Raw genomic sequence first — 18,668 nt, 5'->3', positions numbered from 1 at the left:
CAGCATCTGAAGTGATGTGCAGCTAGCTTTTAAATATGCTGTCACTGTGGGTGTGAAGGCCAGGTCCTAGCCTTGGTGAGCAGTAAAGTCTCTCCAAACACCATTTCACTGAAAAAGGCATCGCAAGTGACCAGTTGCGTAATTAGTGGGATGGCAAGTGGAGTATCACGTGAGAAAAGCTGCTGTGGTATATTGGCAGACCAGGTTTCATTTGATTTGATTTATTGTTGTCACATGTATCTAAGTACAGTGAAAGGTTTTTTATTTTCCATGCAGGTACAGGCAGAAAAGATCATAGGGTGATTGAACAGAGGGAGGAATACTAAGTTAGTCTGCAAAGAAGGTGCACAAAAAACAAGATCACATTAGATTCTCACTCGACAAAACACTTGAACCAAAAATGGGGAAAATTCTGCCCACTGAGTCAAATCTGGTGGAAAACTTCCGAGTCATGAAATATTTTATAGGGATTCCTGCATCAGCATTTCAGTCTGGAACATTGTGAAACACAAGTATTTGATTCATTTAGCAGCAGGTAAAACAGTGAAATTGAATGAAGCAAAATGCACATTTAGTTTAAAAAAGGAATTGATAGTCTTGGCTATCATTTTCAGTACCTTTTTAACTCGATTGTGGTATGCATGTTCTTTTTGTTGAAAGTTTGAATTGTCATTCAGAAATTATGATTATGACTGGGTAATATCTGTAATGTCAACTTTCTGTTTTGTTTATACAGCAACGGAGTTTGCAGAGTTTGGAGGCCAGTTTGCATGCAATGGAGTCAACAAGGGAATCCTTAAAAGCTGAACTTGGTACAGACCTGCTCTCTCAGCTTAGCTTGGATGATCAGAAAAGAGTAGATGCACTCAACGATGAGATCCGACAGCTCCAACAGGTATGATTTTTGGCAATGCGAGATCTTAGTTTTTTTTGGACTGCTTGCAAATTTCAACAATTTTTTAAAATACTAAAATTAATGTGAAAGGTAAAGTTTTCTGAGAGCATGGTCACTGTTACTTGAATTCATATCAGCGAAAGTATTTTTAATTTTAAAAGAACCATTTCGAAATTAATTGCCTTGCTTAGAGAAAAGTTATCATCCGTAATGGGCAAAATACCTGAAGCCATTCTATGAATGTTATAAATAAGCATTCAAAACAGTATTGGTATCAGAAGTAATAGTCAGGATGATTTAGAAGTAATTGGTGAACCATTATAAACCTGAACATTTTCTGAGCATTGAAAAGAAGTGCAGCAGTGCTTTGATGAATTATATTGGTGGTTTGAGACAGTGGAAATTTTAATGTAGTATGTGTCAGATCATGCATGTAAGGATAAGTTTTTTTAAAAGTAACAGACTAGTGATATTATGATCTAACACCTGTGCATGACAGCTTGAAAGAGTTCAGTTGCTTCAAGGCAGAAAAGAGGATTGTTAATCAACATTATTCATACCCTTAATCTTGGCCAGATTGACCGTTTTAAAAAAAAATTTTGTCTGTCTAGGATAACCGTCAATTATTAAATGAACGAATTAAGTTGGAAGGTATAATGACCAGATTGGAGACTTACCTCAGTGAAAATTTAAGAAAGCGCTTGGACCAGGTTGAACAGGTAAAGCAACTGTTTTGGTTAATTGTTAATATACATGGGAGATTCGTACAGTAACAGATGTTGTAATTGTATATAGTTTGGAAAAAGTTCAGTCAGGAGACTAACAAAATTTTTCTAAGTTTTAATCATTTTGGCATATTTCCAAAGTACAATCTGTGAATTAGTGGATCTGATTTCATTATGCCTATTGTCGGTCTTTCAAGGGTTTAAGTTGATATTTATCTAAAATAATAATAATTCCTAATTGGATTTAATTGACAGTCAATATAAAAAACACTTCGACTTTTGAATAAAGCCATATATAGAGCAAATATTAGTGCTAAGACATGCCACTGAATGTCAATTTTGTTGAGACTTGAACATGGCTAGCAGAGTAAAAATTAAAATTGAACATGATGTAAGTAAAGTATATCAAACTTGATGACTTGTTGAAAAAGAAGGTGATTGCTTTTGTTTTAATGCATTCATTTGGATTATGTTGATAAAAATGTGGTAAAAGTCTCCTCTTACAAATGATTGCAAGCATCCTAAGTGAAATTATTTTGGTTGTTCCAAATAATGTAAAGTTAAGGATGCAATATCCTATATTTTGCCACTAATTAGTAGTGATGTTTAAGAGGATCAGAAATTTTTGCCGTAGTAATTTCAGAGGTAAGTGAATAGTCTTACATTAAGATATGAAAGTTTTATTATACTTCCACAGGGAATGCTTGATCCATGTTGTGGTTTGCTTTATTGTAATAAGAGCAATTGTGCAGTATGAGAATTTACCATGCCTTTTTCCAGTATACATCAAACAGAAACGACATTGGACTCAAATTTAATTGGTTGCTTGCTCCCTTTACTTAGGAGTTAAATGACCTGCGAGAAACTGAGGGCAATACTGTTTTAAATGCCACAACATCTGAACTAGAGAACATTAATAAACGCGTGAGAGAGACGACAGCACGTGCAGAAGGTTAGAACTATTGCAATTTATGTTTTCTGATTTGTTTTCATCGATGCTTAAATTGCAACTTTTGCACCTAGCAGGATCTGATTGCTTTAATTGAGGTGGGATCCTAACTTGCCTTCTAAAAAATAAAGTTGTGTTGCAGCAGATTAGATTTCAGGAGTTCAGCTGAATTCAACTTTGATTTATAAAGCATTTTGTGCAATGTCAGAATGTCCCATAGGGACTTATGATTAATGAAGTGCTTTTGAAGTCTAACAGAGAAAAAAGCTGTAGCTGCTTGAATGCGGCAAGGCCACAAAACTGCAGTGTGACCATGACCAGCTAATCTCTTTAAGTGAAACAAATATAGATAAAGATTAGATTAGATTCCCTACATGGTGGAAACATGCCCTTTGGCCCAACCAGTCCACACTGACCCTCCGAAGAGTAACCCACCCAGATCTATTTCCCCTCTGACTAATGTACCTAACACTGTGGGCAATTTACCTGTCCTGCACATCTTTGTGACTGTGGGAGGAAACCGGAGCACCCGGAGGAAACCCACGCAGGCATGAGGAGAATGTGCAAACTCCACACAGAAAGTTGCCTGAGGGTGGAATCGAACCTGGGACCCTGGCACTGCGAGGCAACAATGCTAACCACTGAGCCATCGTGCCGCCCCGAAGCTGGAGAAACTCGGCAGGTCTGGCAGCATCTGTGAAGAGAGAAACTGAAGTAACCTTTCAAGTGCAATATAAGTTGTCTTAATCAATTTGAACTTGAAACATAAGGTCTGCATTCTCTCTCAGCAGATGCTGCCTGATCTGCTGCCTTTTTCCAACTTTTTCTTTAGTTCAGATTCTCACATCTGTAGTGTTTTACTTTTATCTGTTTTAGTGATGTTGGTTGAGAGATAAACACTGGCAGGACACCAGGAGGATCTCTTGAGAATGTTTTGACATTTTCAATTGATCTTGCCTCAACAGCTGGACTTCCAGATTTGCACTGCCATTTTGTGAAGAATCCTTTCTGATATTAATACTGAGGTCATGCATACTTCAGAGACTTATTATTTTATAACGTTTTCTGTGCATATTCAATAAATTGTGCAAGTATAAATAAATTCAATGGGATGTACCTGTGCTCACCAACTAAAATTTCCTGTAACTGTTATAGGTTGTGCATTAGTTACATCATGTAATTAGTTCACGTGACTGGTAAATTATACTTTGCTAATTGACTGTTCATAATTGCATAAATTATTGATAAAACAGTGAAAGTGGGAATTCCAAATCATTGTGATCTGCTCAGATGAATGTTACTGAATTTTCACACTTGTTCAAAGACCAATACAAAAAGGTTGTTCTTAAAACAAAACTGCAGGTTCTGAACGTGGTCATAAGTTGATTGTATTTTACATGATTCTCCTAAGGCCTTGCTTAAACTGAGGTGCAAAATTGCCTACCTCATCTAAGCAGCAATTCTTCTGTGTCAGCCACAGACAACAAATTTTAACTGGTAATTTTCCCACTGGGGCATCACTCCCTAATGCAGTTCTTCTCTCACCTGACTTCTGGCAGGGGTCAGTTATATATAAAGATCAGGAAGAGAGTGTTAAACAAATATTTTGTGTCTGTATATTTGAAGATTGTAAAAGAAATCTGGGACTGATGAGAATGCAAAACTTAAAATGAATTATTGGAGAAATTAACAAGGTTGAAAGCTGACAAGTCCCCTAAAAGACCGAATGATGAACATCAGATGGTTTTAGAACAAGAACAAAGAAAATTACAGCACAGGAACAGGTCCTTTGGCTTTCCGAACCTCTGCTGATCCAGATCCTTTATCTAAACTTGTCGTCTATTTCCTAAGGATCTGCATCCCTCTGCTCCCTGCCCATTCATGTGTCTGTTTAAATATATCTTTAAATGGCGCTATCGTGCCCGCCTCTACCACCTCCGCTAGCAACGTGTTCCAGGCACTTGCCACCCTCTGCATGAAAAACTTTCCACGCATATCTCCCTTAAACGTTTCCCCTCTCACCTTGAACTCGTGACCCCTAGTAATTGAGTCCTCCACTCTGGGGTGGAAAAAGCTTCTTGCTATTCATCCTGAAATTGTAGACCTCAATCAGGTTCCTCCTCCTCTTCCCAAACCCCCCCCCAAACCGTTACCACTACCACCACTCAACCTCCATCTTTCTAATGAAAATAATCCTAATCTGCTCAATCTCTTTTCACAGCTAGTGCCCTCCATACCAGGCAACATCCTGGTGAACATTCTCTGTACCCTCTCCAAAGCATCCACATCCTTTTGGTAATGTGGCGACCAGAGTTGTACACCGTATTCCAAATGCGCCTGGACCAAAATCCTATTACTGTTTCATTTTAAAATGGTTGATGCATCGATTATAATTTTCCAACATTCCCTAAGCAGTTGAAATTTCTTCTGTTGGATTGGATGGTAGCAAATATACGCCTTCTGTTTAAGAAAGGAAGGAGAGTGAAAACCGGAAATAACAGGCCATTTTGTCCAACATTAGTCAATGGGAGAATCCATTATTAAGGAAACAATAACAGGGCAATTAGTAAACTATTGTATGATTAACTGGAGTCAGCAAACTGTTACGAAAGGCAGATTATCTCTAATAAATCTGAGGACGTTAACAGCAAGGTAGTAATATATTTATATTTCTGCAAGGTGTTCGAGAAGATGTCACATTGAAAGTTGTTGCTTGAGGTAAGGACTCATGGCAAGGGTGTAACTTTTAGTGTAGATTGTAGCGCAAATTGAAATTGGCAGGTATGATACAGGTAATTAGGTGTATGAAGAAAAGTGAGTCATCATGAGCAGAAAATGAGGTTTTCACTTTGGTAAGAAGAACCAAAGGACAGATTTTTTTAAAATGGTAAGGTTACTCAGGCCAGGCAGAAGTGGGTACTGCAGATGCTGGACATCGGAGTCAAGATTAGAGTGGTGCTAGAAAAGCACAGCAGGTCAGGCAGCATCCGAGGAGCAGGAACATCAACATTTCGGGCAAAAGCCCTTCATCAGGGATGCATGATGAAGGGCTTTTGCCCAAAATGTCGATTTTCCTGCTCCTCGAATGCTGCCTAACCTGCTGTGCTTTTCTAGCACCACTCTAATCTTTAAAGGTTACTCAGGCTGCTAGGTAAGGTAAGGGTCCATGGTGTTAGAGGTAAGGTGCTAGCATGGAAAGAAGCTTGGCTGTCTGGCAGAAGCAGAAGGTGGGGATGAAAAGGCTCTTTCCCAGGGTGGCAGCCAGTGACAAGTGGTGTTCCAGGAGGGTCAGTGTTGGGACCACAACGTTTCACTTTATACATTAATGATCTAGATGAAGGAACTGAGGGCATTCTAACTAAGTTTGCAGACTACTTAAAGAAAGGGGGACAGGTAGCTATGCGGAGGCAGAAGGATTTGGACAGGTTAGGAGAGTGGGCAAAGAAGTGGCAGATGGAGTACAATGTGGGAAAGTGTGAGGTCATGCACTTTGGTAGGAAGAATAGAGGCCTGTACTATTTTCTAAATGGGAAGAACATTCAGAAGCCTGAAGTGCAAAGAGACTTTGGTGTTCTAGTCCAGGATTCTCTCAAGGCAAGCTTGCAGGTGAGTCAGTAGTTAGGAAGGCAAATGCAATGACGGCATTTATTTTGAGAGGATTTGAATATAACAGCAAGGATGTACTTCTGAGGCTCTATAAGGCGCCAGTCAGACCACATTTGGAGTTTTGTGTGCAGTTTTGGGCCCCATATCTCAGGAAGGATATTGTTGTAGTTCTGTTCGCTGAGCTGGGAATTTGTGTTGCAGACGTTTTGTCCCCTGTCTAAGTGACATCCTCAGTGCTTGGGAACCTCCTGTGAAGCGCTTGTGTGATCTTTCCTCTGGCATTTGTAGTGGTTTGAATCTGCCGCTTCCGATTGTCAGTTCCAGCTGTCCGCTGCAGTGTTCAGTATATTGGGTCAAGGTCGGTGTGCTTATTGATTGAATCTGTGGATGAGTGCCATGTCTCTAGGAATTCCCTGGCTGTTCTCTCTTTGGCTTGTCCTATAATAGTAGTGTTGTCCCAGTCGAATTCATGTTGCTTGTCATCTGCGTGTGTGGCTACTAAGGATAGCTGGTCGTGTCGTTTCGTGGCTAGTTGGTGTTCATGGATGCGGATCGTTAGCTGTCTTCCTGTTTGTCCTATGTAGCGTTTTGTGCAGTTCTTGCATGGGATTTTGTACACTACATTGGTTTTGCTCATGCTGGGTATCGGGTCCTTCGTTCTGGTGAGTTGTTGTCTGAGAGTGGCTATTGGTTTGTGTGCTGTTATGAGTCCTAGTGGTCGCAGTAGTCTGGCTGTCAGTTCGGAAATGCTCTTGATGTATGGTAGTGTGGCTAGTCCTTTGGGTTGCGGCATGTCCTCATTCCGTTGTCTTTCCCTGAGGCATCTGTTGATGAAATTGCGCGGGTATCCGTTTTTGGCGAATACATTGTATAGGTGTTCTTCTTCCTGTTTTTGCAGTTCTGGTGTACTGCAGTGTGTTGTGGCCCTTTTGAATAGTGTCTTGATGCAACTTCTTTTGTGTGTGTTGGGGTGGTTGCTTTCGTAGTTTAGGACTTGGTCTGTGTGTGTGGCTTTCCTGTATACCTTTGTGGTGAATTCTCGGTTAGGTGTTCTCTGTATACCACAAAGGTATACAGGAAAGCCACACACACAGACCAAGTCCTAAACTACTAAAGCAACCACCCCAACACACATAAAAGAAGTTGCATTAAAACACTATTCAAAAGAGCCACAACACACTGCAGTACACCAGAACTGCAAAAAGAGGAAGAAGAACACCTATACAATGTATTCGCCAAAAACGGATACCCGTGCAAATTCATCAACCAATGCCTAAGGGAAAGACAACGGAATGAGGACATGCCGCAGCCCAAAGGACTAGCCACACTACCATACATTAAGAGCATTTCTGAACTGACAGCCAGACTACTGCGACCACTAGGACTCATAACAGCCACTCTCGGACAACAACTCACCAGAACGAAGGACCCGATACCCAGCATGAGCAAAACCAATGTAGTATACAAAATCCCATGCAATGACAGCACAAAACACTACATAGGACAAACAGGAAGACAGCTAACGATCCGCATCCATGAACACCAAATAGCCACGAAATGACATGACCAGCTATCCTTAGTAGCCACACACGCAGATGACAAGCAACATGAGTTTGACTGGGAAAACACTACTATTATAGGACAAGCCAAAGAGAGAACAGCCAGGGAATTCCTAGAGGCATGGCACTCATCCACAGATTCAATCAATAAGCACATCAACCTGGACCCAATATACCGGCCACTACAACGGACAACTGGAAGCGGCAGATTCAAACCACTATAAATGCCTGAGGGAAGATCACGCAAGCACTTCACAGGATGCTCCCAAGCACTGAGGATGTCACCTAGACAGGGGATGAAACGTCTGCACCAGAAATTCCCAGTTCGGCGAACAGAACCACAACAACGGGCACCCAAGCTACAAATCTTCTCAGGAAGGATATACTGACCCTGGAGCATGTTCAGAGGAAGTTCACGAGAATGGTCTCAGGAATGAAAAGCTTAACATATGAGCAATGTTTCAGGACTCTTGATCTTTACTCATTGGAGTTTAGAAGAATGAGGGATGATCTAATTGAAATTTACAGAATAAAGACTGGCATGGACAGAGTAGATGTTGGGAAGATGTTTCCATTGGTAAAAGAGACTAGGACCTGAGGGCACAGCCTTAGAGAAATGGGAAGATGTTTTAGAATGGAGATAAGGAGAAACCTCTTCAACCAGAAAGTGGTGAATCAATGGAATTCACTGCCAAAGGCAGTGGAGGACAGGTCATTGAGATAGATAGGTTCTTGATTGTCAAGGGGCTCAAGGGTTTCAGAGAGAAATTGGGAGAATGGGGTTGAGAAACTTATTAGCCATGATTGAATGGTGGAGCAGACTTGATGGGCTGAATGGCCTAATTTCTGCTTCTAAGACTTATGGTCTAAATATTGGTAATTAGAGAGATTTGGGTGTTCTTGTACGGAAAGTAGAAAATAAACATCCAGATAAATCAACCAGTTAGGAAGTTGATTGGTATGTTGACCTTGATTGCAAGGGGATTGAATTTAAGAGCTTTGAGGGTTTCTGTGTTTGTAGAGAACTTTATTGAGACCACATCTGTAAAATTTTGCTCAATTTTCGCTTCATACCTAAGAAGGCATGTATATGTGCTTGTACACTCGGAGCAATGAAGGTTTACTAGATTGATTTCCAGAATCAATGTACTGTCTTACAAGGGTAGACTGAGTGAAATAGACCTACGTTCTCTCGAGTTTACAGGAATATTTAGAATTGAATATAAGATTGAGATTACTTGGCAGGGAAGATGCTGAGATACTTTCTCCATACTTCCAGAATCTGAAACTAGGAGATGTGCTCAGGCTAAGGGAACAGTTGCTTAGGACTTGGTTGTATTTCTTCGTTCAGATGATTGTGAATCTTGGGATTCTCTACCCTGGAGTACTGTGGGCACTCAAGGCTCAGCAATGTATTCTTGGGCTTTGGAGAAATTGAAAAAGAAAGGAATTGAGCAAGAAACAATGTCAGAGACCCGGGTTCGCTTCCAGCTTCAGGCAACTGTCTGTGTGGAGTTTGAACATTCTCCAGTGTCTGTGTGGGTTTCCAAAGATGTACAGGTTAGATGAATTGGCCATCTAAATTGCACATAGTGTTCAGGGATGTGTAAGTTAAGTGCCTTAGTCAGGGGAAATGTAGTAGAATGGGTTTGGGTGGGATGCTCTTTGGAGGGTCAGTGAAGACTTGTTGGGCCAAATGGCCTGTTTCCACACTTTAGCAATTCTATGATACAGCTTTCTATGATTCTATGATAAACTGAGGTGAAGATCATCCACAATCTTACTGAATGATTGAGACACTATGAACTTTTCATATGTAGGAATTGTGTTTTACGAGATGGCTTAGGAGTTACATATCCCTTGTGTCGCTCCCTGAGCTCATCAAACTTGACAAACCAGAGATCCTCTAGTCAAGTTGAATGATCTTGAGTACACTGATAAGTAATTACATGAAGATTCAATTTGTCATATTTCATTCTCAAATGTAAGATTAGTTATAGAGTCATAGCGTATCACAGCATAGAGTAGTAGAGGATCACCGTACAGAACGAGCTCTTCAACTCATGTGTCATGGATAGCAAGCTACACTTCTCCCAATTCCCAGCATTTGACCTGAAGCCTTGTACGCTATGGGTTTTTCATATATACATCGAAATACTTGTTAAATATTGTGATGGATCCTGCCTCTACCCATCCTTTTAGGCAGTGATTTTCATGGATTGAAACATTTTTCCTTAAATCCCCTCTGTCTCCTGCCCCTTCTCTTAAATCTATACCCCTGGTTATTGACCCCTACGTTAAAGAAAAGTTATTTCTTGCTTCCCATATCCATGCCCATCGTAATTTTGTCGACCTCAATCAGTTGGATGGACATTTGGTTTGCAGTACAGAGTGATGCCAGCAACATGGATTCAATTCCCACACTGGCTGAGGTTACCATGAGAGACTGTCCTTCACAACCTCTTCCCCTTGCCTGAGGTATGTTGACCCTCGGGTTAAACCACCACCAGTTGTCTCTAATGAGAGAGCAGCTTCTCATTCAGAAGGACTATATCAACTTCATTTGTAATCACGCAGATATTACATTAGGATATATGAGGGATTCATTTAAGTTAAAGCCTATATGGATGTCTTTTTCTATCTTCTAAAATTAAATCTTTACTTAAGTAAAAGATGTATGTTGCAGAACTGGACAGTTTGATAGACAAAATTGAAGCAGAAACCAAAGATCGACAGAAAAGCATGGATCGGTGGAAAACTATGGAGAAAGATCACATGGAAGCCATCAACCATGATACCAAGGAACTGGAGAAGATGACAAACCGACAGGGTATGCTGTTGAAGAAAAAAGAGGAATGCATGAAGAAAATTAGAGAATTGGGCTCATTGCCGCAAGAGGCTTTTGAAAAATACCAAACGTTGAGTCTTAAACAGGTAATATACATGGGTAGTTGGTCCTTTCCTTTAAAGGTGCTCAATTACAAGTAGCTTTAATTTTTAAAAAAGTTGTATCTTGCTGAAAATTAGCAAATTTGGTGAACTTGATAAAATTGAATAATTTGATCAAATCTTTACAGGCTTTATCAGTTTATGAAGTACAGTTGACATGGTAGAGCGTTGTTTTATCTGCTGTAATATGAATCTTATATAATCGAGTAACTCTTCCCTTTTAATTCTTACGCTGGACTTGTATTTATTATTCTTTCAATTTTTGTACCAAATAGTTAAGCATCTTTACTGAGGTATCTTGTAACACCCTAATGAAAGGTTCTGACCTGAAATGTTGACTCCCCTGCTCATCTGATTCTGCTTGACCTGTTGTGCTTTTATCAGCTCCACACTTCATTGACTCCAAGATGGCACAACTGCAAACTTTCCACTGCATTCATTTGACTGCACGTGATAATAAAGCTAATTCAATTCAATTCAATAATGGGTTGCTGAATGCTTTTTTGTATAAATTATACTTGGGAGAGTATGTTGCTTTAATATTCTGAGGTGACTGATTGTATAAGTTAAACTTTGAAGTAAGAAAGTGATTTGTATCTTTAAAGTAAGTAGAAAATGGGAAGTCTGTAGGTTAACTAAGGCTGCAGGACTGAAGAAGGGTTAATACCCGAAACGTTGACATCTGCACGTCCTAATGCTCCCTGGCTTGCTAGGTTCTTCCAGCCTCTTGTTTATCTAGTCCTAAATTCCTTATTACTTTCACTAGAGACTATCTTATATTTATGACACCAATTCCTCGTCTTCCCTACAAGTGGGAATGTCTTCTCTACATCAACCTTTCCACATTCTTGTAGATTTCTGTTAGTTTTTCTTTCAGTGAAAGGAGCTCAGTCTGTTCAATCTTTGCTGATCTGTGACTTCTCTGTTGAGGTCCCATCATTGTAAATGTTTTTTGCATCTTCTGCAATGTTTCCATATACCTTTTATAACCTGGAGACCCAAACTGTTCTATTTGATGAAACCTACAGTTTCTGAAATGATTGTTTAATAGGGTGAGAGTATGATTTGATTTCATTATTCTCTGAAATTTCTAGTAAAACATTGCAGCAATAAATATTGCATGTCAAATATGCTGCTGCTGAATCAGTAAAAGAGGGAGCCTCACTGAGATACTGCAGTGGTGTTGCATGCGCAGGGTTGGTGGTTTACAGCCTTTTAAACCGTAGTCAGAATTTTCTTTCCTGTGTCACCACCCGTATCCCTATTTTTAAGAAGCATCAATTCTGCTGGAACTGGTTGGATAGCTCATGTTCTTCTCACATCAGATTAGACAAAAGTGTTTGGAAGCCAGGTGCTGTTGACCTCCAGTCCTGGCAGTCTACTTTCTCTCTGCCAAGGCAAGGCATGTCTTAATGGAGCTATACTTGTTGTTAGGATATGCACTCAGCTGAACTATGCTATTCTCTAACTACAATAGTAAATGTTTTTCACACACTGAAATTACACTTGCGCTGACAGCAGGTGCTTGGCAATTTCAAGCAGCCTTTTTACCCCCTCTTTCTCAAAGTATGATTGAACCTGACTTATGCAGTGACGTACTGTGTTTCTCAGAAATATGACTGATTACTTCACAGTGAATAACTTGGAAGCAAAGTGACGTATGTAGATTGTTTTTTCTGCACTTCCTTAATTTTGTTTTGCAGTGTGGGCTGATGACTTCCTTGAGAGGAGCAAGTTTGCAGAAGTTGCTGAGCCAGTCACTGAGGGAGTTGAGTTAGTGTCTAATTGAAGTGACCTTATTGCTGAATTAATGACTGCATCACTGCTAATACTCATTTAGTTCCCTTGTACATGTATTTGGCTAGTTTTCCTGATGATGCCATCAGCACTGCTCAATCAAAAACATTCAGAGTAATCAAGTGATAGAGAAAGGAAAGGATCTGATTTTAGAAAATTAGTTAAAACTAGACTCTTGTATTTGCTTTTTCTTAAAATATTTATTTTACAGTTGTAACCTGGTTTGGAAATTCACAATAAAGACTTAGCAATCCTCTATTTCTATTTGTTAAACATTGAAACCAAGGCATTGAAACAAGGAATCTGTTCAAGGCATTCCATCCTGTTCTCGTAGCTACAACTTTGATAATTTATATATCCTATTGCAAGCAAAGCAGCGTGACCATATTGATGGCATTGTGCTTGACTTGGTGATATTACACATTCTATAATCTTGTGATCCTTGCAATTTCAAGCAGACCTAGTGGATACTCTGATTTTTTTTTGGTGGGGGTATGGGGAAGGAGGTAGAAATGGTAATGATTGGTTGTTTGAAGGAAATTTAGAACTTATTTTGGAAACCTGCTTTTCTTTCTTTTAAGCATCATTTTCAAAACTGAGGTTTTTTATTATGTAAAATCTGACAGATTTCTGTGTTTTTTGCCGCTTCGCTTAGTAACATTGACTTTATTAAAATGTCTATTTCTGCTTCAGCATCTATTTATTATACATCTGTGATCTGTAGTAACATAATGCATTATAGTATTGAATTTAAATGAGATCACCTGCTTCTCAAGCCAAGAAATAACTAAGTTGTTTATATAAAGCACATGTGCAACAAAATTCAGAGTAACAAATTCCTGATTTACGTAGTTTTCAGTTAATGTCCTTGGCATGTGCACCTTTTTCAATTATCAAATATTGCTAGATATAATTCTGCTAAAATATTTATGCACGTGTCACGCTACATAGATTTTATTTTGCTTTGTAATGTGTATGATGTACTCAATATTCTTTAATTTGAGAACTAAAATGTGTATCAGGACGCATCCTGACAACTAGAATTGCTTTAGGAAGTAATGGTTAACTAATGCTTAACAGAATTCATTCTGTTGAATGGTACATACTGTCTTAAGCTACAGTTTTACGTCTACTTCTGGAAAACATTTTGAACATAACAATTTATTCAAATTTTCTTTCATTTAAAAGTGATATTTGTTGCCTGCCATGTGAGTGTCACTGAAACTGCAGTCCATTCAGTTTGACAGCATTTGTAATCCATTGTTGATTTTGAACTGATGAACCTTCTTTTGTTGGTCTGCCTTTTCTAAGCAAACTTCTAATATTTTTGTTTTCCATTTGCTGTTTGTAGCTGTTCCGAAAGTTGGAACAGTGTAATCAGGAGTTGAAGAAGTACAGCCATGTCAACAAGAAAGCCTTGGACCAGTTTGTGAATTTTTCTGAACAGAAGGAGAAACTTATGAAACGTCAGGAAGAGCTTGATCGTGGCCACAAATCCATCATGGAACTTATGAATGTCCTGGAGTTGAGAAAGTATGAAGCCATACAGCTTACCTTCAAGCAGGTAAAATGTAGTGTAAAGTTTAACTGATTTATTGAAATGAGTGGAAACTAAACCACTATGATCAAAGATTTGTTCTTGATGTTCACGTAGGTAAGAGTAGACAACTCAATAGTACCACCAGAAATAGGAGCAAGAAAACACTGTTCATCCCTGCTAACCTGCTCTGCTGTTCAATACTGATGGCTGATTTGACATTCCTCATGTCCACTTTCCGCCCGATTCCCCTATTTTTCAAGAATCAATCCAATTTCAACCTTAAGTATGTCAAGAATTGTAATCCCACAGCACACTGTGACAGAAGTTCTAAAAACTCTCAACCCTCAGAGAAAATTCCTCCTCATCTCACTCTTAAATGCAGCTCAGTGGTTAGCAGTACTGCCTCACAGCACCAGGGACCCGGGTTCGATTCCAGCCTTGGGCGACTGTCTGTGTGGAGTTTGAACATTCTCCCTGTGTCTATGTGGGTTTCCTCCAGGTGCTCCAGTTTCCTCCCACAGTCTAAAGATGTGCAGGTTAGGTGAATTGGCCATGCTAAAATTGCCCATAGTGTTCAGGAATATGTAGGTTAGGTGCATTAGTCAGGGAAAATGTAGAGTAATAGGGTAGGGAATGGGTCTGGGTAGAAAACTTCTGAGGGTCAGTGGACTTCTTGGGCCAAATGGCCTATTTCTGCACTGTAGGGATTCTTTTTTCTAAATTGGTGACTCTTTATTCTGTGACAATGCTGTCTAGTCCTAGCCTCTCCGATGAGGGGGGCATCCTCTCAGCATTTACCTTGTTAAGCTCCTTAAAAACCCTGTATGTTTCAGTTAGATCACCTCTGATTCTTCTAAACTCCAGCAAGTGGAGACCCAACCTGTCTTGCCTTTGCTCTTATGACAATCCCAGTACTAGGCATCATCCTAGTGAACACTGAACTATCTTCAACAAAATGTTATCTTTCCTTCAGTAAGGAGACCAAAGCTTCTTGCAGTACTCCATGTGTGGTCTCATCAGCACCTTGTACATTTACAGTCAGGTTGCTTTTACTCTAACCCCTTTGAAATAAGGGTTGAGAATGTGGTACCAAAAGAGAAAATGCTGGAAGATCTCAGCAGGTCTGGCAGCATCTGTAAGGAGAGAAAAGAGCTGACATTTCGAGTTGAACTGACCCTTGGTGCTGGAAAAGCACAACAGGTCAGGGCAGCATCTGAGGAACAGGAGATTCGACGTTTCAGGCTTAAGCCCTTCATCAGGAATCAGACTAATGCTCAAAACATTGATTCTCCTGAACCTCGGATGCTACCTGACTTGCTGTGCTTTTCCAGCACCATACTCTCGACTCTGAGCTCCAGCATCTGCAGTCCTCACTTTCTCCCCCTTGAAATAAGAGAGCATTCCGTTTGCCTTCCTGATTACCTATTGCACCTGTGTGCTAACTTTCTGTGTTTTATGAAGAAGTAACAAAGAAGATTGATGAGGATAGAGCAGTAGATGTGATCTATATGGACTTCAGTAAGGCGTTCGACAAGATTCCCCATGGGAGACTGATTAGCAAAGTTAGATCTCATGAATACAGGGAGAACTAGCCATTTGGATACAGAACTGGCTCAAAGGTAGAAGACAGAGGGTGGTGGTGGGGGGTTGTTTTTCAGACTGGAGGCCTGTGACCAGTGGAGTGCCACAAGGATCGGTGCTGGGCCCTCTACTTTTTGTCATTTACATAAATGATTTGGATGCGAGCATAAGAGGTACAGTTAGTAAGTTTGCAGATGACACCAAAATTGGAGGTGTAGTGGACAGCGAAGAGGGTTACCTCAGATTACAACAGGATCTTGATCAGATGGGCCAATGGGCTGAGAAGTGGCAGATGGAGTTTAATTCAGATAAATGTGAGGTGCTGCATTTTGGGAAAGCAAATCTTAGCAGGACTTATACACTTAATGGTAAGGTACTAGGGAGTGTTGCTGATCAGAGAGACCTTGGAGTGCAGGTTCATAGCTCCTTGAAAGTGGAGTCTCAGGTAGATAGGATAGTGAAGGCAGCGTTTGGTATGCTTTCCTTTACTGGTCAGAGTATTGAGTACAGGAGTTGGGAGGTCATGTTCTGGCTGTGCAGGACATTGGTTAGGCCACTGTTGGAATATTGCATGCATTCTGGTCTCCTTCCTATCGGAAAGATGTTGTGAAACTTGAAAGGGTTCAGAAAAGATTTACAAGGATGTTGCCAGGGTTGGAGGATCTGAACTACAGGGAGAGGCTGAACAGGCTGGGGCTGTTTTCCCTGGAGCGTCGGAGGCTGAGGGGTGACCTTATAGAGATTTACAAAATTATGAGGGGCATGGATAGGATAAATAGACAAAGTCTTTTCCCTGGGGTCGCGGAGTCCAGAACTAGAGGGCATAGGTTTAGGGTGAGAGGGGTAAATATATAAAAGAGACCTAAGGGGCAACTTTTTCACGCAGAGGGTGGTACGTGTATGGAATGAGCTGCCAGAGGGAGTGGTGGAGGCTGGTACAATTGCAACATTTAAGAGGCATTTGGATGGGTATATGAATAGGAAGGGTTTGGAGGGATATGGACCGGGTGCTGGCAGGTGGGACTAGATTGGGTTGGGATATCTGGTCGGCATGGACGAGTTGGACCGAAGGGTCTGTTTCCATGTTGTACATCTCTATGACTCTAAGTTGGCATCCTGTCTCCCCAATGTAGAGGAGACCATATTGAGACCCATGGACTCATTAGATAAGGTGTTTGGAGGTGCAGGAAAATCTCTGCCGGATGTGGAAGGATCCTTTGAGGCTTTGGGTGGAGGTGATGGGGGAGGTGTGGGTACAGGTTTTACACCTCTTGCAGTGGCAAGAGAAGATGCCGGCGGGTGGGTTGATGGGGGATGTTGACTTAATGAGGGAGTTGCGGAGGGAATGGTCTCTGTGGAATGCTGAAAGGGATTGGGAGGGAAATATATCTCCGGTGGTGGGGTCTGACCGTAGGTGGCAGAAATGGTGGAGGATCATCCATTGTATCCAGAGGTTGGTGGGGTGGAAGGTGAGGACTGGAGGGGTTCTGTCCTTGTTGTGGTTGGAGGTTGGGGTTCAAGGGCAGAGGTGCAGGAGTGGAGGAGATGTGCTGGAGCGTATTGTTGACTACATGGGAGGGCAAATTGCAGTGCTTGAAGTAGGAGACCATCTGGGATGTTCTAGAGTGGAATTGGTCCTCCTGGGAGCAGATGCGGCGGAGGCGGAGGAATTGGGAGTAAGGGATAGCATTTTTACAGGAAGGTGGGGGGGTGGGAGGAGGTGTAGTCCACGTACATGTGGGAGCTGGTGCGTTTGAAGTAGATGTCTGTGTTGAGTCGATTGCTGGAAATCGAGATGAAGAGGTCCAGGAAGGGGAGAGAAGTGTCCATGATGGTCAAGCGAAACTTGATGTCAGGATGGAAAGTGTTTGTGATGTTGATGAACAGTTCAACCTCCTCGTGGGAACACAAGGTGGTGCCGAAACAAACATTGACGTAGCAGAGAAAAATGTGGGGAACAGTGCCAGGGTAGCTGCGGAAGATGGACTGTTCCACATACCCGACGAAGAGGCAGACATAGCTGAGGCCCATGTAGGTGCCCTTGGCTACGTCTTTGGTCTGAAGGAAGTGGGAGGATTCGAAGGAGAAGTTGTTGAGGCTGAGGACCAGTTCAACCAATCGAATGAGTGTGTCGGTGGAAGGGTTATGGTTGGGGCAGCGGGATTGGAAGAAACAGAGGGCTTGGAGTCCTTCGTCATGGTGGATGGACATATGCAGGCACTGGATATCCATGATGAAGGTGAGGCATTGTGGGCTGGGGAACTGAAAGTCATGGAGGAGATGGAGGGTGTGGGTGGTGTCTTGATTGTGTGGGGGTGATCCTAGACCAAGGGGAACAGAACGGTGTCAGGGTATGCAGAGATAACTTTGGTGGGGCAAGAGCAGGTGGAGACAATGGGTCGACCGGTGCAGTCAGGTTTGTGGATTTTGGGTAAGTGGTAGAACTGGGCAGTGTGGGGTTCCTTGACTATGAGGTTGGAGGCTGTGGATGGGAGAGACCCCCTGAGGTGATGAAGTTGTGGATCGTATGGGAGATGATAGTTTGGCGATGGGAGGTGAGGTCGTGGTCAGGGGGTTTCCATGCCCTACATCTCTATGACTCTACCCCCAAGTCTGTTTGTGTTGCAGCTTTCTGCAGTTTTTTTTTCTATTTAAATAATATTCCCTCCTTTTGTTCTTCCTTTCAAAATAAACAACAGTATTTTCTGCATTATACTTCATTTACCAATTTTTTGCCCTCTTAACAGTAGTTGCTAGTTTTGTTGACCTTCTGGATTGCATGTCTGTGAAATGTATACCAGTTGTTTAATTTGTAAATGGAATTTGTGTGAGCACCTTGTGTTGAGAGTTTGAGGAGAATTCCAGTTAAGAGATATTTGGAAGCAAACTGACCTTAACATCATAGGTGCAGGGGGGGGAAGCTGTACCCTGGGAGCATTTCAACTTTGCTTTTGTTCTATTGTTCTCAGAATTAAAAGGATGAGTATAAAGTTCTCTGTAAATATATTTGCTTTTAAACTAATAAGCACTCAATGCCTCAGTGAGTTTGTCCAGTGAATGGCTTAGC

General features: G+C 41.2%; 1 protein-coding gene across 1 annotated transcript in view; it reads left to right on the top strand.

The window, feature by feature from the left end:
- The window catches only part of smc3 (structural maintenance of chromosomes 3), a 126,833-nt gene that overhangs the window by 91,330 nt on the left and 16,835 nt on the right, over positions 1-18,668 (top strand). The window contains exons 21-25 of the mRNA XM_087998711.1: positions 737-895; positions 1,507-1,614; positions 2,464-2,572; positions 10,421-10,668; positions 13,832-14,044. Coding sequence (XP_087854837.1) covers positions 737-895; positions 1,507-1,614; positions 2,464-2,572; positions 10,421-10,668; positions 13,832-14,044 — 837 coding nt within the window. The remainder of the gene's footprint in view (positions 1-736; positions 896-1,506; positions 1,615-2,463; positions 2,573-10,420; positions 10,669-13,831; positions 14,045-18,668) is intronic.

Source organism: Chiloscyllium plagiosum, unplaced genomic scaffold (genome assembly GCF_037043375.1).
Source record: "Chiloscyllium plagiosum isolate Xiang-an unplaced genomic scaffold, Cpla_swu_hap1 HiC_scaffold_22, whole genome shotgun sequence".
Lineage (NCBI taxonomy): Eukaryota > Metazoa > Chordata > Chondrichthyes > Orectolobiformes > Hemiscylliidae > Chiloscyllium > Chiloscyllium plagiosum.
The sequence above is the reverse complement of the archived record's forward strand: the minus strand, read 5'-3'. Positions and strand labels throughout refer to the sequence as shown.